We start from the raw sequence: 21,689 nt of genomic DNA on the forward strand, positions 1-21,689 counted from the left end.
CGCGGTTGAGGGGTGGGCGCCAGATGAGGCGCTCGCGGTTGAGGGGTGGGCGCCAGATGAGGGGCTCGCGGTTGAGGGGTGGGCGCCAGATGAGGAGCTTGAAGAAGTGGGAGGGGAGCAGAGAGGAATGCTACAGGTGGGAGAGAAGAAGGCAGGGCCCGGGAGCAGAGAGAAATGCTACAGGTGGGAGAGAAGAAGGAAGGGCCCAGGAGCAGGGAGGTGAGGACAGGCAGTCGGAGAAGGCAGTCATTGGGTTTTTCAAAATGGTAAACTGGATACATTTTAACCAAGCTTCATTCCTGCTGCAGATCTGTTGTACATGTTGTACATGTCTGTGAGACCTTCCTGTCCTTAAATTAGGTTTATTTTTTCCTTATAGTAATACATTTTACTGGTTCTGTCAAATAGTACTTCTTTTAACTTCTTTATTATATTAAGATATATTATGATACATAAACTTCAATTATATTTTCAGGCTTCAAAGAGGTAACCCTACCCCCACTGTCCACCACCCCAACCCAGTGTGTTAGCCTTCTGGAATTGGCTGGTCAGGTGTTACCTTCTCATTCCTATCCAGGATTGCATATACATCTATAATATGTCATCTAAGCTTTTCTCCTTCCAGACGGGGGGAAAATCTCCCAGTTTACAAGCTGTGTCTTCCTATTTATGTTGCTTTTTACACTGACTTCCTCTGGACATTCTCCAGCTCGTTATGCTTTTCTTTAAGGTCAAATGGGCAGGCGTGTACAGCATGCCGTTTTGTACTGGGGGGATGTTATCAACGTTGTCAACTGTGATCTTAGGGCTATTATGATGGTCAAGAACCGCAGTGTGCTCTGACGGCCCCTAGACCGCTTCTCGGAGTTTTCTTGGCTAGTTTGGAACATTTTCCCTTAAATGTATTGTTTCACAAAGAATCAATAATTGATCACAAAAAATCGTAGTTTAGAGCTGGAAGTTACTTAAGTTCTTCAGTCCAACTTCTACGCAATATTACCGTTTTCTGTAGACTCTCCTAGCGTAGTTGACAGTGTGTTTGTGATGTTACTGGATGACATCAAGCTCTGTGTTGTGTGTAAACCCACAAATTTGAATCTTTGGTTTTCACATGAAAACGGTAAAAAAAAATGCTCTAAGGTTTAGTTAAGATTTAAGTAATGCCTTTAGGATTCAAATACGAAGGAACCTGATTATAAAATTGTTCACCATAGCATGAAATTGGCTTATAAAATAAACAGGAAGTATAATGATTGGAGAGCCCAATATGCCACGTTTAATGCAGTGTCATATATAGGACGACCCCCAAGCAGAGCACTCCGGGAAGGAAGAACGTGGAGAAAGGCTGGATTGGAATGAGAAATTGTATAGATGTAGGAAATACCTGCTTGTGGGAAGGAATAAAATCACTCACTGGTGATAAGAGTTTAGAAATACCAAACCCATTGCCTTCCAGTTGCTTCCGACTCATAGCGACCCTATAGGACAGAGTAGGACTGCCCCATAGGGTTTTCCAAGGCTGTGATCTTGGTGCCACATCTTTCTTCCACGGAGCAGCTGGTAGGTTCAGACCACAGACCTTTCAGTTAGCAGCTGACTGCTTAACTACTGTGCTACCAGGGCTCCTTCGTTTATAAACCTTTGAGTTGATTCCATGAGCCTATAGGACAGAGTATAACTGGCCCATAGGGTTTCCAAGGAACAGCAGATGGATTCAAACTGCCAACCTTTCAGTTAGCAGCCATAGCTGTTAACCACTGTGCCACCAGGTAACTCAAAAACCCATAGTCTCTCGTCACAGGAGAACTGCTTGATTTTTTAGGGGACAGTGAGGGAGGCTCGATCATTTTGATCATTTTATGTCTTCATTTGTAACTTCCACACACATCTCCTACCCCCTCCAGATTCTTGGTGGGATGTGACATTTTTAAAGCATGTGTTGAAGACATCACTAAAATGGCCTGCGGGGAATTTGTGTTCTGTGGATAAATGTTTCTCAGCAGGAAGGGTGAGGGCAGCTGGCTCAGGCGCCACTTGCCTCTCAAAGCTTTGGGAGTGAGTTGTGCCCCCCAGCGGTGCTGGGGCCGAAGAAAAATTGGGAATTTTGCGATAAATGGAGTTTTAGTTACCTAGGAAGGTTTGCGGAAACCCTGGTGGCATAGTGGCTAAGAGCTACCTCTGCTAACCAAAAGGATGGCAGTTCGAATCCTCCAGGCGCCCCTATAGGGTCGCTATGAGTTGGAATCGACTCAGTGGCGACGGGTTTAAGAAGGTTTGCAAGGTCCCTGGGTGACACAGCTTGTGCTCTACTGCTAGTCAGAATGTTGGTGGTTCAAACCCACCCAGTGATGCCGCAGACGAAAGCCTGGCAGTCTGCTTCGAAAAAGATCACAGCCAAGAAAACCCTGTGGAGCGCAGGTCTTCTCTGTAACATGTGGGGTTGCCAGGAGTCGGAATCAACTCGACTGCAACTGGTTGGGTTTTTTTTTTTTTTTTTTTTTTTTTTTTAAGAAGGTTTGCAATAAGGAAAATTCAGACTAGGAGGCCACATAGATGGTGTGCCCTGAGATTCAGTGAGTGATTACAGATAATGCTAGAGATGTGAACTAGTACACGTAAAACACGTGGCACCATGGAAATAAACACTGAAAGAAAAATAGAGCTTAGACTCTGGTTGCTGAGAATGTCTGCTGACCAGTTGTGCCTTGACTCTTTAGATAAATTCCTGGAATATGAATATTGATTTGGTTTTCCTATTTTGCCTCGTTTACTGCTGTTGCCTTTTGAATGGATGGGCAGTGCTTTTGGAGTACTGAGTGACTGCTCCTCACTGACAAATGTCTTCTTCTTTGGTGTTCAGAATTCCAGCTTCAGCAGCGACGGCAGACCCTCCGCTTTGTCATCATCCAGGGAGGAGAAGTTGGTTGGTTTCCATTTAAATCATTCAAATTCTGTCTTCGGAAATGACAGGTTTTGTAGCATGTAATTTTGTATGTGTGAGTTCAGCTCCAGCTCTTCTTTTCTTTCTTTTTTTTGTTTTTCCCATGTCTCTTTTTAAAACTTTCATTTGGATAGCTAATCTGTTAAGTTTTTGAGCAGTAGTGAACATGAATCATTTAAATCATACTTACTCCACTACATCCCACATTTGAATCTGCCAGCTTGAGTATGAATTATGGTATTCGGCCAGCTGTAATGAAAGGAGGTATCCTTGTGGGTATTTTGTAGTTAGAATTAATCAAAAGGAAATTTAAGATAAAGCCTTGAAGTTCTTTCCTCGTGAGTTCTTGGAAACAGACTGCAGGGTAAATGCAAAGTTGGTGGCAGGTTCTCAGGGATGGACTAGACTTGGAATAAAATCAAGTCAAATCAAAATCCAAATGTCTACAGAATAGAGTTCCTTGCCACCGGTTTAAGAGCAGGTGTCAATTTTGACAGGCAGATATTTCTGTTATTGAAACGCCCTAGTAGGTAATGCCTGCCTGTCCTAGTAAGGTTCCTGTTCACTCAGCAAGCGTTAGGGAACTAGCTCAGATGGGAGCAGGGTTGAGTGGGCCCTAGGGTCACAAAGAAAGGCAGATGAGATGAGATAGGTGCTCTTGAAGCACTACTTCTGGAACAGAAGAGAGACCCCCACACTCATGCACTAAGGCAGCAATGCATGGGCAGAACCACGGGGAGAAGTAACTGCCGGAAGCGACCTAACAGGATTACCTGTGAACTGAGCCTTAAAAAAAGAGCAGGAACAAGGAGAGCCAGAGGGATGCTCCTCCAGGATGAGGGGCCAGGTGAGCAAGGGCGATGTCCGTGCCGCCTGGCCGGAGAAGCTCCAGGTGGCTGGAGTATTGGCTGTTGTCTGGGCCATTCCCGGGGCTTGACAACCCCCCAGCAACAGCTTCACCTCTTTGTTCAGAAGGTGGTTCTGTCTGAATTTGAAATACCGATGTACCTTTCTGAGGAAACGAAGTTGTAAGCCTTACTGCCTTCCTCCCCTCCCTCTCTGGTTTCAGGGGCTCTCCTGCTCGGACCTCAGACTTCCTGGTAGCAGCCTTGCTTCCAGACCCCTGTCTGCCCAGAATGGAAACCGGGTCTGTCTCCTGCCTTCCCCGCCGCTTCTTCCCTCCTCCCTCCTCCCGTGTGTCATTTTAATTGCTGATTAAATTGATGGGGACACTTCAGCCTCTTCTGTATGTCACCTGTGAGAGAGCAAAGCTTAGGGGTGTTTTAACTGGCTTGACTAATTTGCTAAGACCTTTCTTAGCGTTTTAAAAAAGTCCGTTAAAAGTAACTTTAGGACCTAATATAGGAATAAGTTCAGGAAAAAAGGGCCCGTGAAGTTGCCATGAGTCCCCTGTCAAGGGTTTTTTTGGTTTTAATTATTAAATGTGTATTTTCAAAGGCTCCAGTCCCACAAATTGGTCTCCTGAGTCTTCCCTCCTTTTCCAGCAATTGTTCCCCGTTTGGGGTTTCATTTGTTTTTGTTTTTCTTTTCCTCTTGTAAATGTATCCAGGAAGCAGGTGGGAAGGCCTGCGTGCGCAGCCTGGCTTCTCCATCTCTGAGAAGCGGGGAGAGCTCCGCCTCGGCTTCCTGTGTTCCCGAGGCCGGCATCCAGACCCGGCCTGAGGGGCTGGGCTTTTTTAGCGAGCCATAGGTGTACCAGTCTTGTTCTGATACAAGGACGTGTCAGATGGCGAGTGAGAGCCATAGGGTGGAGGTTGAATTGTCATCACATGTGCAGGTAGACACGCATTACTGGTGACTCAGTGCCCCGCCCTGTGCTGGGAGTTTAGTGGCCTCTGCTGACACACAAGTCACGGGCTGTGTGGTAGCTGAGTCTCTGGATGTTTTAGCTGCCAGCACGCCACTCTACAGGCAGTGTGCAGCCTAGGCCTGGAGTCTCCTTGTATGGGATTAAAAAAAAAAAAAAAAAAACCCATTGCCATCAAGTCGATTCCAACTTATAGCAATCCTATAGGACACAGTAGAACTGCCCCATAGGATATCCAAGGAGCGGCTGGTGGATTTGAACTGCCAGCCTTTTGGTTGGCAGCCAAACTCTCAACCACTGTGCCACCAGGGCTCCTGGGCACTTCTGCAGGGCCAGCCCTGACCACTGAGCAGGTCCTGCCTCTCCCTGTTGGATCTTGAAGGCTGTTGAGAGAAATAAACACATGGTTTCTGCTCCTCTCTTCACATGTGGAAATGTGTGTGTTAAATACCCTAAGTGCCTTAATGAGGAGCCCTGGTGGCACAGTGGTTAAAGCACTCGGCGTCCAACCGAAAGGCTGGCAGTTCAAACCTACCAGCTGCTCAGCGGGAGAACGACGTGGCAGTTTGCTTCCTTAAAGATTTACAGCCTTGGAAGCCCAATGGGGAAGTTCTACGCTGTTCTCTAGGGTCGCTATGAGTTGCAATCAACTCGACGGCTGTGGGTCTGGGTTTTGGGTTAAGTGTCTTACTAGAGTCCCTGGGTGGTGCAAAGCATTAAACACTCGGCTGCTGGCCAAATGGTTGGCAGTTTGAACCCACCCAGAGGCACCTGGGAAGAAAGTCCTGGTGATCTGCCTGTGAAAAAGCAGCCCCTGCAAACCCTGTGGAGTGCAGTTCTACTCTGACACAGAGGGGGTCACCGTGGGTCGGAGTTGATGCGACCGACAGCGGGCTGGTTTTGTTTACCGCTTGTTTTAGGGGCCTTACTAACCAAGGAGTGTGCGTTGTTGGTGTGTTTAACACAGCCGCCGGAACTTCTGTCTCACTTCCTGACCCTTCCTTCTAGGCATGCCTGTAGTGACTATAAAAGCGTCCAATTTCAAAGATGCTGGGAAGTTTCCTCCTCTGAGGTTAACGATCATCTCGTAGTTACCCTTCTTGTCCGTTTGGACTTGCCCGGTCAGATTGGCTGAAAACACAGTGCGTGACCTGCCTTAGCCTCTGACCACCGTCCAGTAATCTGTCCCTCTTGGTAACTGAAGCGGTCGCTGTGACCTTGTAATATTGCCCTTCGTTGCTGTTTCTTCAAGGCCTTTAAAACCCGCTGTTTGCTTTCCTTCTCCAGCCCTCCTATCTGTGCAGTGCGGCTCGGCCCCCTGGGAGCCACAGGGTGCGTGTGTGGTGTGCCTCCTCCCTCCACCGCACCCCCTCCACACGCCAGCGCACACGTGTTTGCATGCCTCCCCCATTCGCATGCACCTTCATCCTCTTCTCCCTCCTCCCCGTGGCCCTCCGGTGCTCTAGCAGCTGGAATGGCTACGTCCAGCCCCCTGGTGGTGAATTACCCGCTTACCCGTGGCGCCTGTTGGTCCGCATCGGCCGGCCCTGGGTGGTGGCTGTTCCAGTCACTGTTGCCCCAGTTTCCAGGGAGACGTGTGCTAATGAACTCCTGGCAAGAGCAGCGTTTACTTTGTCCGAGGGAGCCTGGGTGGCAGAAGCGGTTTGCAGTCAGCTGCTAACTTAGAGGTTGATAATTTGAACCCACCCAGTGGTGCCATGAAAGAAAGGCCTGGCGATCTGTAAAGACTACAGCCAAGAAAACCCTATGGAGCAGTTCTACTCTGTAACAGGTGGGGTCGCCATGAGTCAGAATAGACTCAAGGGCAACAGGTATTAGGAGAAAGAAAGAGGAGTTTCTAGTGTTCTCATAACCTTCACAGACACAAATCCATTTGACTCTGTGACTTTGGGAATTTGCAGTTTTAAATACAAGTGTTTGTGCTGTGCAGGAAACTTAAATTAACCATTCAGAGTAGCTATTCAGTATTTTTATAGCTCTCTGGATTGCCATCCAATTGCACAGTTGGTGTCCTCATGGGGAAATAGAGAAGAGTGAAGTTCCCTTAAATGTAGGCCAAGTTTGACCTTGCCATTTAAGGTATCATACACCCCTGGTTAAAATGTAGGACTTTCAAGTTAATCAAATATTCTGTTTTCTACTTACCCCATTGTAATACCCATTGCTGCCAAGTCTGTTCCAACTCATAGTGACCCTGTAGGACAGAGCAGAACCGCCCCATAGGGTTTTCAAGGAGCGGCTGGTGGATTGGAACTGCCAACCTTTTGGTTAGCAGTTGAGCTCTTGACCTGACCACTGCACCACTAGGCCTCCGTTTTCTACTTATCAACGTTTAAAGAATTATAAATATTCAACATTAAAACTGTAATTATTATAATGTAATACTTTATTCCAAAGTCACTTCGTGTTAGAGTGATTGTTTAAACCAAGTACAAGAATGTTGTTGTTGTTAGGTGCCGTCGAGTCGGTTCTGACTCGTAGCCACCCCGTGTACAACAGAACGAAACACCGCCCGGCCCTGCGCCATCCTCACAGTCGTTGTTATGCTTGAGCCCATTGTTGCAGCCACCGTGTCAAGTACGAGGATGCCATAACAAAATTCAGGATATTTGAATTATCTGCTTCCTTAACAATCTGAATTAACACGTTTTCGCTTTGCAAGGAATGTTTTTCAGAATAATCACTTTAAATAATCTGCTGGAGATTCAATTGCATGCCATTGACGGTAACTAAAGCTTCTCTCTCTCTCCCTTTCTATCTCTCTATATCTGTCTGTCAGCTATCTATCCATCTCTCTGTCTCTCTCACGTTCCCTGCTCTGCTCCGAGCACTCTGCCTGGGAACCTCCCCTGCATGCCTTTTATCAAATGTTTCTGAGGACATGTCCCTGAGCTTATGTTTCCAGGGCTTCCTGGGGGCTCGGAGACAGGGAGGCCGCGCGGGTGTCTGTCCTGACGCGGCGTCTGTTCTCACGGTGTGCTTTCCTCGTAGGCGTCGGTGCTTGATGATCACGTCCTTGGTGGGGCCCGGCGGGGCAGTGCCTCTGGCTCCCGCGCTGTAAGGCGGTTTCTGTGTTTCTGTGGTCCCGTCTTCTCCTGTCCATGCATGGCCCCGGGGACGTGCTGGCATGCTGCAGGCGTGGGAGGTGACTGCCTGCTCCAGGAGGGGGTGCTCAGTCCTGGTCAGGGCTCCCGGGAGCCGATGCCGGGCAGCTGGAAGCCAGCATCAGTCTCCATACGCCTACTTTCGGAGCCTCCTCCCCAAATCCTAAAAGGATACAGCCAAGCCCCACATTAAATACAATGGTTTACTAAGAAACATTTCAAAGTACTTTTATAATTTTGCCTTTGAAATTAACTGGCTACAAAGTAATCTGAGTTTATGATTTCTTATGATTTTTCTCCAGTCATCATGGATATTCAGGAATTCTTACCAACTAAGGCAATCTGATGTACAGTTTTCTTTAGAATGTAATTTTTATGAACATTATATTTAAGTTGACAGAGTGTTAGTTTTGTTGACATCTAAGTAAACATTTACTAATTTTTATATTGCATGAATTTTTTTTAATCTGTTGGGGCCCACTATATTAAATATTTTTCCCAGTTCGTGAACATTTTGGTAGGCCACTGGAAAGCTCAGAAGCTGTGGCTAATGGAGGAAATAGCCCCAGCCTGTGGTATGATGGATACAGTGCAGTTCAGTGATTGCTTTCACTCGGAAGGGGAAGCCAACTGCTTCTTTAAAAGAAACTTTCCAGGGCAGTGGATGGTCAGTAGGAACCTGGGTGATGCAATGGTTAAGTGCTTGGCTGCTAACCAAACCAAAAGGTTGGTGGTTCGAACCCACCCAGTGGGTCTATGGGAGAAAGAGTTGCTGATCCGCTTCCAGAAAGATTACAGCCAAGAAAACCCTATGGAGCAGTTCTACTCTGTCACCTGGGGTCACTCTTCGTCGAAGACTGACTTGACAGCACCCAACAACAACAACAACAGATAGTTAGTAGGAGCCTGGGTGGCACAAGTGGTTTGCGATCAGCTGCTAACCTAGAAGTTGGTGGTTTGAACCCACCCGTGGGCTCCACGGGAGAAGAGACATGGCGATCTGCTCCCGTAAAGGTTACAGCCCAGGAAACCCAATGGGGCAGTTCTGCTCTGTCCTGCAGGGTTGCCGCGAGTCGGAATTGACTAGACAGCGGTGGGTTTGGGTGGACTCTACTAGTGGTTCTCAGATTGGTCCCTCACCAGCAGCATTAGCATTGTCTTGGAATTTGTTAGAAATGGCAAGTCTCAACAGAGGTTCCAACTTGAATGAATTGGTTTGAAGCCCTGCAGACTGAAAAAGATATAAAACCCATGTGAAATCGTTCACTACAAATTAGTAAGTATGCACAAATCAGCCAGTGCATACCTTGCTTATCGGGTAATCCGGCCCTGCCTGCAGAAATCCCAGGGAGCAGTTCTTCCTTCGAGTGCCGACGTTAGGTGTTTTACTTTAATTTGAACTACAAAGGCCCTGGTAAAAACCAAAAACCCATTGCCGTCGAGTCGATTCCAACTCATAGTGACCCTGTAGGACAGAGCAGAGCTGCCCCATAGGGTTTCCAAGGAGCGGCTGGTGGATTGGAACTGCCAACCTTTTGGTTAGCAGCCCGGCTCTTAACCACTGCACCACTAGGGCTCCCCAAAGGCTGGTAGTACTGGTGAACCCCGTACATGCTGTATGTGGCACTGATCTCTTACGGGTGGTGTGTATACACCTGCAGTATCTGTGCCCCTTACAGTGTCTTTTGTGTAACTGTAACCATCAGATAAAGGAATGAGTATAGATAAGGTGGCTTGGGGAAACCTGCTCACCTTGACCACGGCCCAGTAAAACATGTCATGCTCTCAAGTGTCACCCCCTGATGGCCAGTTAAGAGTCTAAAGTTGAAACCGATCCTTCATTCAGTAAGTTCTTCCAGAGTATGGCAGGTCCTGGCTGGGTGCTGGAGATTTGGTGGGGAGAAGATGCAGAATCTGTCCTCAGGGAGGTTACATTCTAGTGGGAAATAGATCAGAAGTGGAGAGCTGGCATTGGAGATGAGAATCGTGATTGCCCAGAGACGCACGGCCCCTTGTATTTGCAGTGGGGATGATGCCCACAGATCGCAAGGTGGGGCCGTGAAAGTAGCAGTCATGCACCTGGCCCAGTTGTGCAATGTACGGCCATCCAGTAGGCTGCAGTTGGGGGGCCTTCGGCAGGGAAGGGGTTCACCCACCAGGCAGCACCCCTTGGGGCTGTGCCGCTGTATCTCAGGAAATATTCCTCAGAAAGTGTCAGCGTCTGCTCCATACTTGTGGTCCTGGTCATATGCTACTGCCCCACCCCACACCTTGCTCAAGAGGGAACTAAGAATTTTTTTTTTTTTTTGAATAACATGAAAATATATTTAGGGACTAGGACAAATGCCAATACAAATCAAAGTTAAGAGGCCGTTGCTTCCAGATCCATGAGCTGTTGGCGTTTTCCTTTACAAGAAGAGAGAAAGTTTGGGTGGAAGGGTGGGTGTGTGGATGGGTAGATGGGCGGATGGGTGGATGAGAGGCTAGGTAGATGGATGGGTGGATGGATAGATGGGTGGATAGATGGGTGGATGGGAGGCTGGTTGGGTGGATGGATGGTTGGACGGATGGACCTGTAGATAGACAGTTCAATAGATACATACATAGATACATACATACATTCATAGAGGCAGCTAGGTAGAAGGTAATCTGGTACTTTTTAAAAACCATACGTAGGAAGTTGTATTGGTGAATGTTTTGGTGTATATATTTTCACCACATTAAAAAAAATGTTTTTAAAAAAGCATGCATAATTTTGTATTAACCTTAAATCTGTTTGTTTCTACTTGTAAAGATAATAAAAAAGTAAAATTTTCCATTGTTATAAAGTCAAGTCCCTTGTCAGTTTCTGTGCTGGAAAGCAGCTCCGGCTCATCTCACAGTTATTTCCGCGCCTGTGGGGTGGTTTTTCTGTGTAGGGGCTAGGTGTCACTCCACACCCAAGTTGAACGGGGGCTTTGTATTATTTTCTTTTTATTATCTAAAAATCCCATGTTCTCCTGGTGCGACGATACCTATGTTTATCCTTGATGGGCGTTTATTCGGACGTGCGGTAGGCACAGCCTTCTCCAAGGGGAACGCCTGCTCTCTAACCCTGACCGTCTTCTCCTTTCCGTCACGCGTGTGGCTAATCGCAGACTAACTGAAGCTCTTTGTCGGGCGCCCTCTGTCCTCTCTCCTTGCTGACCCTGTTCCTCTGTTTCTGTCCGTGTCTGGTGCTGTGGCGGGCTGCACGCCAGCCCTCGGAGTACAGCGGCTACCTCAACTCCGGCTCCCGCGCCTCCTCCCGGGCCAGCTCGGCCCGCGCCAGCCCCGTGGTGAGTCTGTCCCCGTCTGGGTCGCCCACCATCGGCTTCCTTCTCTCCCCCCTTCCCTGTTTCGTGCTCCCTACTTCTCAGTTTGTTCAAAGTCACCCCCACCTCCAAAACCAAAACGTAGGTTGAAGCCAGGTTTTTCTATGTTTTATGTCTCCATAAAAAACAGAATTGGGAAACATTTAAAATATCACTCTTTGGCAATACTGTTAGGATTGCATTGCTGCATTTCGGAAGGGCCGTACAAGAAACTGTTAGCAGTGCGTAGAGGTGGGGGGCTCAGTGAGAGAAGGGAAACTGGGGTGGAGGGCTGTGCTCGTGCATGGATGTGGTGTTTGTTGTGTTGTGTGTTTTTTTATGATTTAAAAATGTAAAGGATTGAATGTCAATGTATTGTTTGAAATGTTACCTGTTATTGGACCCAGGCAGTTTTCAAAATAATGGATCTGCCTGTCGGTGCTGTTCTAGCCCTAGTTCTTCTCCATTTACCTGCGATTCTGCTGGTTCTCAGACTGCTCAGAATGTGCAAAACCCCAGAAGTGCAACAGGCAAGGAGCCCCGGGGCCCCTGTCCCATTCTAAAGCTCTTTTGTTTATTTTTTCAGTTCTCTGCATTTATAACTGAAAAGACTTCAGCATGTACGTTTGTTTACATGTGGGTTTATACTGCATTCTGAATGGAAGCTCTGAGTATGTGCAGCTTCCAAATATTTGACTGAGCTGGTCTTTCAATGCATTACAAACAGATAACAGTTGGATTTTTTTCTTTTCTTCCTCCAGTCGGCTGCTCCTTTAACCAAGTGGACTGGTTGGCACAGATCAGGGTCTCGCAGAGAATATGTGTGTGTGGGCGGGGGGTGGTCCTCCTGCTCCACGCTGGGCACCTCACTTGGTTGGGGACCCCAAAGCAGAAGACACCTCCAATGTGTGCTTGTTAGAACTGCAGAGACTTTTCTGGAACATGCAGGAGTTCTCAGGGGGATGTGGCTACAGTGGCTCATCAGAGCCACTGGTCACTCGTTGTTACCCTGACAACGTCCAGGACAGGAGGGCACAGGAAAGCAGCACCTCCCTGGTGCCTGGAGCGAGTCCAGAAGACAGATCTCAGCTATCCCTCACATCCCTTCATTGCCAGAACTCACGATCCTACACTGACTCTGAACCATTTCTGTTTTCTAAGTCCCAGGGCGATTCTGTTGGGCAGAGAGCATTAGCTGACGTCTTTGGGCTTGTCAGTTGGAAGGAAGCCGACTAGTCTAGTCAGGATCCTCAGAAGGCACGCTGTGCCAGGCCTCCCCGTCCGTCCGCCTGGGAGGAGCAGGCAGAGCAGCAGGGAGCAGCCTGCGGGAGACTGCCCAGGACACAGGCTGACAGCTGTAGTCTGGCCTGGGCCTCTCTCGGGGATAGAGCAGGATGGCCCTGGGGGAGGGAGTTCAAATCGCAGGCCTCATTCCTGGCTGGGGCCCCGTGGCCAGGCACTTAAACCTCCTGAGCTTCAGCTGGAAAGAAGGGGTAATTAGACCTTTACAGAGCAAAGAGGAAGGACGCCTGTTGGTATGTTTGTCCTTGGCAGCGGCCCAGTTATCCAGGGCTGCGCTGCATGGGTCGCCGTCCCAGGTGAGGAGGTGGGTCTCACAGTGGTTTCATGGCTTATCCAGGGTCCCGTGGGGTGTGGGACGGAGACCTCTGCAGCCACGGCCCCCCACCCCGGCCTCCATCTGCCCGTGTCCGCCCCCACGCACGGAGCTTCCCCACCCTACGGCACTGCTCACAAATCCTTTGAGCTACGCTTTCCTCTCTTCTCTTTCTCCATCTGTGTATTATTTTCAGAGATAAAGTGTTGTGCTATGTGTCAAAATTAAACACACCATCTGATTTACTAATCCGTCCTTCACTTAGATGATGGCCAGGGAGCTTTATTAAAAGTGGGTGCAGCTGGCACCTTCTCTGGGCCTTACAGCGCTCAGATCCCACGCACGGCTGCCCTCTAGCGGGACACGCTGTCTCGTCCCATACAATCCTGCTCCGCAGGCTTCCTTAGGGGCACAAATACGCACACCCTAGCCGCTCCTCAGAAACCCTGTGGGGCGGTTCTACTCTGTCCTATAGGGTCGCTGTGAGTCGGAATCCACTCAGCGGCAACGGGTTTGGTTTTTTGGTTTTTTCCTAATTAGGAAAAAAAAACCACATTGGCATTTCCTTAATATGTAGAGATTGGGAGCAGTAATTCTTCATAGATTTGCTATAACTTTCATTTAGAGCTTAATCTTTCTCTACATGGTCTCTCGTTAAAAACACAGCCCAAACGGTCCCATTCTGAGTCCGTTATGTACTTCAGGGCCAAGGCTTCTTTTAACTATAAAAAGAGCAAGCTGGAGCTTTAGGGTTTTGTTTTTTTTTTTTTTTTCTTTTTTTTCCTTCTTCTTTATTTTATGTTTTCCAAATTACACAAGTGTATGTTTATGGTAACAAGTGAAGCCACGTGGAACAAAGACACCTGTTTAAAGGCCAAGCAAACCACCTCACTTGCCACCCCCACAAAACCAATGCCTATTGGTCTGATGTGCATCCTTCCTCATCTTTCTCACAAATACTCAAAATAAATTGGGTGGAGGGCTTCTTTTACAGGCTCGGATGTCTTGGTAGCTGAGCATGTGGGTTTCTGGAGCTTCGACTATTTGCACACGATATTACCTATTGCTGACCAGCAGTCAGAAAACGTACCATTTCAGCTGTGGAGCAGAAAGGTGCCAGACTCTCGGCAGTGATTCAGCAGCCTGTTAAACCGGATCTTCTCATTCCCCAGTAGTTAAATTTTCTTCCGTATTTTCAGATTTATCAATATTTGCTCTGCAAACTAGCATACGCTTCCGGAGAATGAAGGCTTTAGGCCCAGGAGATTTAATGAATTAATTCCCCCAGAAGACTGGGTGCTAAACAATTGGATTACCCGTAGTTATTTGAAATCAAAAAATATTTCAGGAATACTTTTATTCTTATTCCTTGGAGCCCTGGTGGCACAGTGGTTCCGTGTTATGGCTGTTAACCAAAAGGTTGGCAGTTTGACTCCACCAGCTGCTCCTTGGAAACTGTATGGGACAGTTCTGCTCTGTCCTGTAGGGTCGCTATGAGTCGCGATCTATTCGATGGCAATGGGTTTTTGTTTTTTTTTTTTAATTATTCCTAAATGGAGAGAAGAATCACATTTGAAACGTTAAATCATTGTCACAACTCAGAACATCAGCCCAGGGCTGTCTAGGGCACTGCCCAAGATGATAAGATAGGACAGTCGGGACCACCTGACACTCCCAGATTGTCTAGTTTGGTGGATGTGACATGCACTTCTGAAATAATCGTCGTCCTGTATGTACTTTCCACATATGCTGTCTTAGGCTGGGTTCTCTAGAGACGCAAAACCAGCAAAGCATATAAATATAGAGAGATTTATATCAAAGAAACAGCTCACGCGATTGCAGAGGCTGGAGCATCCCAAGTCCGTGGATTAGGATAGAGGCTTCTCCCAATTCACGTAGCTGCAGGGGCTGGTGAACCCAAGATTGGCAGGTCGGAGAGCAGGGCTCTTGCCCACAGGCTGTGACTATCAACGAATCCCAAGATTGGCAGGCAAGACCACAAGGCTTCTCCTGATTCACATAGCTGCAGGGGCTGGCGAACCCAAGATCGGCAGGTTGGAGAGCAGGGCTCTGCTCACAGGCTGTGAATATCGACAAATCCTAAGATCAGCAGATAAGCTGATAGATCAAGTCCCAAGAACCAGAGGTCAGACAAACAGGAGGCAGCCACAAGCTCCAGAGCAAGCAAAAAGCTAGAACGTTCACTTACATTCAGATTCAGGCCACACTCCTAAGGAAACTCTTTCAACTGATTGACTACCCACAGCAGGTTCAATCATGGGAGTGATCACATATAAATACTGAGAATCATGGCCCAGCCAAGTTGACACACAATCTTAACCATCACACATGCCAGATATACATGTCAGTGAATGGCTTGGGTTTTCCTCTCCTTTGTTGAGAACAACACCCAGGACTGTAACAAATCTACAAAGTAAACCTGTCCAATTCAGTTCAATAATAAATCCCTCGTTTTGTGTCTTTCTGCGATCAGTGTATATTTTATGTCGACGTAGTTATGTTCCGGTGGGAATTGTAAACATTGAAACCCATACAGTTGAGTCCTCTTGCCTCGTGAGCTGCGCCAGCACCACCGCTGTGTCCACATTGCCTGTCAGAAACCCTGCAAAGTCGTTGTAAAAATACAGAGGAGCTAATGCTTCGTTTTACTACCTCTTTATCCCACATTGTCCCTTGAGTGCTTTTAAGTATTTAATACTTGTCCATTTTCCTCTGCAGGTTGAAGAGAGACCAGAAAAAGACTTTACTGAGAAGGTAAGGAGTTGCTATAAGCCTTTATATTATGTCATTTATAAACGCAGAAGGTCCCAACATTTATGGATGAAACTAACAAGAAAAGGTGTTGCTCGATGTTTAACAAAGATGCTCGCCATTGTGTGAACATTGGACCAGTAAGTGGCCCACCAAACCAGTGTCCCATCCCTCCAGGGAGCTCCCTGGAAGTCACTTCCAGCATGAATGTAAAATCCTGCAGAACACGGAGGTGTTCACGATAGCCCTAACCATGGAGCTCCAGATCAACCCAGATAAATTCCAAAGTTCCCATGTGGTCCCTCAAAACAAACCTCTCTGTACTGCTTACCATAAGCCCATTGAAGATTTTCCCATATGGAAACTGAGTTAAAGTAAAACCAAAAAACCAGAGCCGTTGCCATCAAGTCGATTCCAACTCGTAGTGACCGTATAGGGTTTCCAAGGAGCAGCAGATGGATTCAAACTGCCGACCTTTCGGTTAGCAGGCAAGCTCTCAGCCATTGTGCCACCAGGGCTTTGAGTTAAAGGAAAGGCACTGTAATCTTGGTCTTTTAGGTCATTTTGATTTTGTCTGGAATTATATTTGATCCCTTGCAATATTCTAGGGGTCTCGTAACATGCCCAGCTTGTCTGCAGCCACCCTTGCCTCTCTGGGTGGGACGTCCTCCCGGAGAGGGAGCGGAGACACATCCATCTCCATCGACACCGAGGCGTCCATTAGGGAAATCAAGGTAAGAACCCCTCTGCTTCCTTACAACTTAAAAGAACCTTTTAGGAAAACCTGCCTTCAAATAGAAAAATATTTCATTCTTAAAATTCTGGCTGTCAGTCCTGTCTCCCCTCCCTCCGATAAACTTGGTGTTCTGGTAACACCAATCCCCAGCTCAGATACCATCTCCTACAGAAAGCCATCCCTGACCTGCCCCCACCCTGCCAGGGCAGACCACGTTCTTGTCCTCTCTCTCTCTCTGGCTGTCCCTTTCCAGAGCGCTCACCACGTTGGGTTGACACAATCAGTCATCTTTGTGTGCCTAGCACGTGTAGACACTCAGTCTACATTTTCTGGAATGTACTGGACACCAGGTTGCTTACCGTTCCTGACCACACCAGATACTTCCACGCCACTTTGCCTTTGAGTATCCTTCCCCCTCTGCCTAGAACAAGCCCTTTCCTTTCCATTTGTAAGATGCCTTTAGTAGACCGCAGCATATTATGTTTTAATGGGTCTTTTTTTTCCTCCCACTAGAATGTAGACGTTATTCTCTGCTGTATCTTTGGCACTGAGCACAGGGCCAGGCGTATGACGACACTCAGAAGCACAACTCCGTTTGTTAAAGTAACTCAGTAACTAGGGCAGTGCATCCGAAAAGGGAAGACTGGAAAGGAAGAAGGTTAAGTGTGGGTTTGTCGTATTAACCCAGCTTAACTTTAAAAAGAATCATAGAGCTTCGTGTTGTCTGGAGGACAGAACCAAGGTCAGAGCGAGGAATTTCAAGGAGTCAGATTTTGGCCTCATTTATGGAAGAGCGTTCTAACAGTTAAACCAGTAAACCATTTGCCGTCAAGTCAGCCTCACTCTTGGTGACCCCATGTGTGTCGGTGTAGAACTGTGCTCCATACGGTTTTCAATGGCTGTTTTTCTGGAGGTAGATTGCCAGGCCTTTCTTCTGAGGTGCCTCTGGGTGGACTTGGCCCTCCATCCTTCTGGTTAGCAGCCGAGCACGTTCACCGTTTACAGCACCCAGGGACTAGCACCCAGCTCAGGGCCGGGCATACTGCAACACTCGGCGCGTGTGAGAGAAACACACTACAGTTTGTTCAAGTAACTAGGGGCATTGCATCTGAACAGAGAAGACTGGAGAGGAAGACGTTTAAGTTACTAGAACCTTGTGTCCTCTAGAGGGCAGGGCCAAGGTCAGAGGGAGGAACTTAAAGACTTGGGCTTCATTTATGGAAGAGCTTTCTAACCATTAAAACTGGTTAATAATTGTAACTGGTGATGTCCAGATAGTTAGACGGCCATTTGCCAGGGAGGATGGAGAAGGTTGGACAGGGTTACTTGAAGATGCGTGTCAGCTCCTAAGCTTATTGAGTACGTGAGATCAAGAGACCGAGCAGAAAGCAGAAAGCAGACGGTGCTCTTCCTCAAATGTCCCATGCGGTTGCCCTGTCGTCTGCAGGCCCTGCAGCTCTGTGCTCCTTCCTTCTCTACATTGAAGGAGAGTTGGCTGCAGTCACAGTTTGTCTCTGGCCTTGGGTTGTGAGCACCATTCATTTGCTCTGCAACTATCTATCGAGAGTCTAGCTCATGCCAGACACTGTCCAAAGTACCAGGAACGCAGTGATGGATGAGACAGACAGAGGAGAGACTTGGCGCTCATAAATGCAGGGATAACACCTTGCTGGTTTTCACCTCTAGCCTGTACTGTTACCTAGCAGAGAGTAGGAGCTCAGAGCGCTTGAATGAATCATTAACTATGAGTAAAAGAACTTGCACCATTCTCAAAAGCTATTTTGCCTGTTTTATAAGAAGTGTGTAAAAATACGATGTTAAATCCAAACCAAACCCGTTGCCATCGAGTTAATTCTGACTCATGGCATCCCTAGGTGTTATAAAGTAGAACTTCTCCATAGGGTTTTCTTGACTGTAATCTTTATGGAAGCAGATCACCAGGCCTTTCTTCCACAGCACCACTGGACGGGTTCGAATCACCAACCTTTAGGTTAGCAGGTGGTGCTTGTACCACCCGGGGAAATAATGACATTAGATACACCTAAATTTTAATCTTCGCAATATTGAAATTTACTTTAGTTTTCTTTTAACTTTAAAAAAAGAAAAACTGGTATTCAGACTACCCAAATAAGAAACCCTGTCGGGAAGTATAAAAAGAATCGGGAACCGCCTCTCTTTCTTTGGGACTGTGGTCGGTTTTTCCCCCGACATCATCTGCCTCTTTTGCCATTTCCCCCAGGAGCTCAATGAGCTAAAGGACCAGATTCAGGATGTAGAAGGCAGATACATGCAGGGACTGAAGGAGATGAAGGTACCAGCGGACACGGTGTGGGCTTGTCATATTAACCAATTTAACTTGACAGAAATCAGGAAGAAGACATTCACCCTGCATGCTGTACGCTAAACAGGCTCCAGATCATAGAACGCAAAGTGGCGGTGATGCTGGCCTCGCCGGACATTTGCCCAAGTGCAGTTTTGAACCCAGACTTAAAACCTGTAGCTCCTCAGTAGAAAAGGTTACTAATGTATTTCCCTGATGCATGGTTTGTACTCACCCTTCCCCTCTCCACCCCACTACCCCCGATCCTGGCTTAAAACCAGCTTCTCGTTTCCCCCCAGACAGGTACCGTACCCTCGAAGAAGCATTTTTGGTTTTCTTCCCTTTCCGTAGTAGTTCCATACAAGCAGTGTTTTGCTTAACTTGCTTCTGGAGATCTTTGACGTCTCCCAGTAAGCCAGTCCTCAGGGGCCATGCTTTTGAAGCTTCCAAAGTATTTGCATATGTAAAATTCTACTAGCTGAAGTGATGTCTGAGTGTGTGTCGTCTTGGATTTCTTTGAGTATGTGCATGCCACATTGAGAATGTGGAGTTGCTTCATCAACCAGGAAATGTGGTTCCCATGTTCCTGGAAGGCAAGGTGAGTATTCGGCGACCGTGTTTTCTTTCTGCGTCTCTGCTAGGCAGCTTACAGCCGATTACCGATCTAGCAGTCGACTGTGGCTCTGTTCCTTCCTTTCCAGCTCCCCAGAAGGTACCTGGAAACAGGCTTCAAACTGATTCTTTTCAGTTTGACCCCCTACTAAAAATTTGCATTTCCACCCCCAGATATACTGAATCAGAATCTACATTTTAACAAGATCCCTCAGGAGAGAATCATCTGGGATCTTGCTAAAATGTAGATTCTGATTCAGTATATCTGGGGTGAAAAGGCAAATTTTCAGCAGGGGGTCGAATCAAAAAGAACCAGTTCGAAGCCCTGCCTGGATAAAAGTCAGAATTCATTATCACACGGGGCGCCAGACAGAGGGTGACATAGATCACGTGACTAGTTGACTTTTTCATGTATGTCACCTCTCCTTTGTTATCGTTGGGTGCTGTCAGGTCGATTCTGACTCATAGCAACCCCATGTGACAGACAGAGGAGAATTGCCCCATAGGGTTTCCAAGGCTGTAATCTTTACGGAAGCAGATCACCAGGTCTTTCTCCCAAGGAGCTGCCTTTCAGTTAGCAGCCGAACGCTTTGCCGTTGGGCCACAAGGGGAAAAAGTTAAGACTTTGGCTTATGACTTATATAGAAAGAGAGCCATTGAGCAGCCCAGGGCCCACTGGTCCCAGCTGAGGTTGCCCTCCGGTTTGGAAGGGCAGGGCGAGGCGAAGCGGGCAGTACACAGTGCGCTTGGCCCAGCAGTGCTCATCTTCTTCAGCTTCTGCTGTTGGCGCCCTGCTGATTCTACCTTTCTGTTCTCCTGGAGCTCCTTCCCCGATTTGTCTGGGGATCTAAATGCAAACCGCCCGGCGCTGAGCCAAGTGGTGGCATCACCCTGGTACCTTGCTGGCCTCTTTCCCGGCTGTCGTTCCAAAGGGATGGCCTTTGTCTTTCCGGGGCCCGCTAGTGAGACCTGTGCTCCTTGTTTGTTTAGTTCTCCGGCAGGTTGAGAATCTGCAATCACCTCTTAATCCTTTCCTGCTCCGTAAGCCAAAATCAAGATGATTGTCAGTAGCTTTTGGCAAGTGCTGAGTTTTCTCAGCACTAGTCACGGGCCCTGTCCCAGGTTCCGGATGTGTGTCTTGAGTGATTATTTCAGAAACCCGTTGAACAACTCTGCCACGCTAAAATGGGAAGCTTCCTGGCTCGGGAATCATGGCGTGTTTTGCGCTGACACTGGCTGCAACGTAGCGTTTGTCTGAAGAGTCAGTGGTTGTCCTGCCTGTGGGACCAACACCCTTTCTACGCTGTATGCCCTTTGTTCTGACGAGGGTATAAGTTGCTTTCATCTCTGGGATTGTTGCTGTGTGCCGTCAAAGCGACCCCACACGGCAGAGTGGAACTTGCCCCATAGGTTTCCTAGGCTGTCATCTTTACGGGAGCAGATTGCTGGCTCTTTTCTCCCACAGAGCTGCTGGTGGGTTTGAACCACCGACCGTTCAGTTAGCAGCCGAGCACTTAACCATGGCACCGCCAGGGCACAGTTAAGAACAAATTTTCTGAGTGATGAGAATTTGATCAAACTGAAAAGAGGAAACGTCTAGACATTTGAAATTGCCAGGTGTTTCTTATTCTGATTCATTTGCACTAAGAAATCAAGTCTGAATGTAGGGCTGAGGTTTTTATTTTAAATTTGTAAAGGAATACCAGATTAATCATTGTTTTTGTTTTCTCGCTGAGATTTCAAAAATATGCCCCGGTTTCTGCAGGACTCGCTAGCAGAGGTCGAAGAGAAGTACAAGAAGGCAATGGTTTCCAACGCCCAGCTGGACAACGAGAAGACCAACTTCATGTACCAGGTGGACAACCTAAAGGACACATTGCTGGAGCTGGAAGAACAACTGGCTGAATCGAGGAGACAGTATGAGGAGAAAAACAAAGTAAGCTGTAGTATGATGAAGAGCAGTATTGTCGTTAGGTGTCAGGGAGTCAATTTCAACTCATAGCAACCCCATGTGACAGAGTAGAATTGCCCCAAAGGGTTTCCTAGGCTAATCTTTATGGAAGTACATGGTTAGGTCTTCCTCCTGAGAAGCTGCCGGGTGGGTTTGAACTGCCAACCTTTTGGGTAACAGTGGAGTATTAACCATTGCACTACCAGGTTTCCTTATAAAGAATAGTAGCTAGACAGAGATACAGGTATAGATGTGTGTGTGTGTGCGTGTGTGCGTGTGTATAAAAAACCAAAACCCACTGCCATCAGGTCGATTCCGACTCATAGCGACCCTATATGACAAAGTAGAACTGCCCTACAGGGTTTCCAAGGCTATAAATATTTTACAGAAGTAGACTGCCACGTTTTTCTCCCGCAAAGCAGCCGGTGGGTTCACAACCGCCAACCTTTCAGTTAGC

The 21,689-nt window shown here is 47.5% G+C and overlaps 1 protein-coding gene across 9 annotated transcripts in view; it reads left to right on the forward strand.

The window, feature by feature from the left end:
* LRRFIP1 (LRR binding FLII interacting protein 1) overlaps window positions 1-21,689 on the forward strand; it is an 85,328-nt gene that overhangs the window by 41,620 nt on the left and 22,019 nt on the right. For 5 of the 9 annotated variants that reach the window (XM_023740863.1, XM_023740864.1, XM_023740866.1 and 2 more), the window contains 4 exons: window positions 15,581-15,616; window positions 16,222-16,347; window positions 18,589-18,660; window positions 21,047-21,217. In XM_023740863.1, the coding sequence (XP_023596631.1) occupies window positions 15,581-15,616; window positions 16,222-16,347; window positions 18,589-18,660; window positions 21,047-21,217 (405 nt within the window). The remainder of the gene's footprint in view (window positions 1-15,580; window positions 15,617-16,221; window positions 16,348-18,588; window positions 18,661-21,046; window positions 21,218-21,689) is intronic. The other 4 variants (XM_023740872.1, XM_023740865.1, XM_023740869.1 and 1 more) reach the window with 1 other exon arrangement.

The sequence above is a fragment of the Trichechus manatus genome, unplaced genomic scaffold (genome assembly GCF_000243295.1).
Source record: "Trichechus manatus latirostris isolate Lorelei unplaced genomic scaffold, TriManLat1.0 scaffold00165, whole genome shotgun sequence".
NCBI classification, from domain to species: Eukaryota; Metazoa; Chordata; class Mammalia; order Sirenia; family Trichechidae; genus Trichechus; species Trichechus manatus.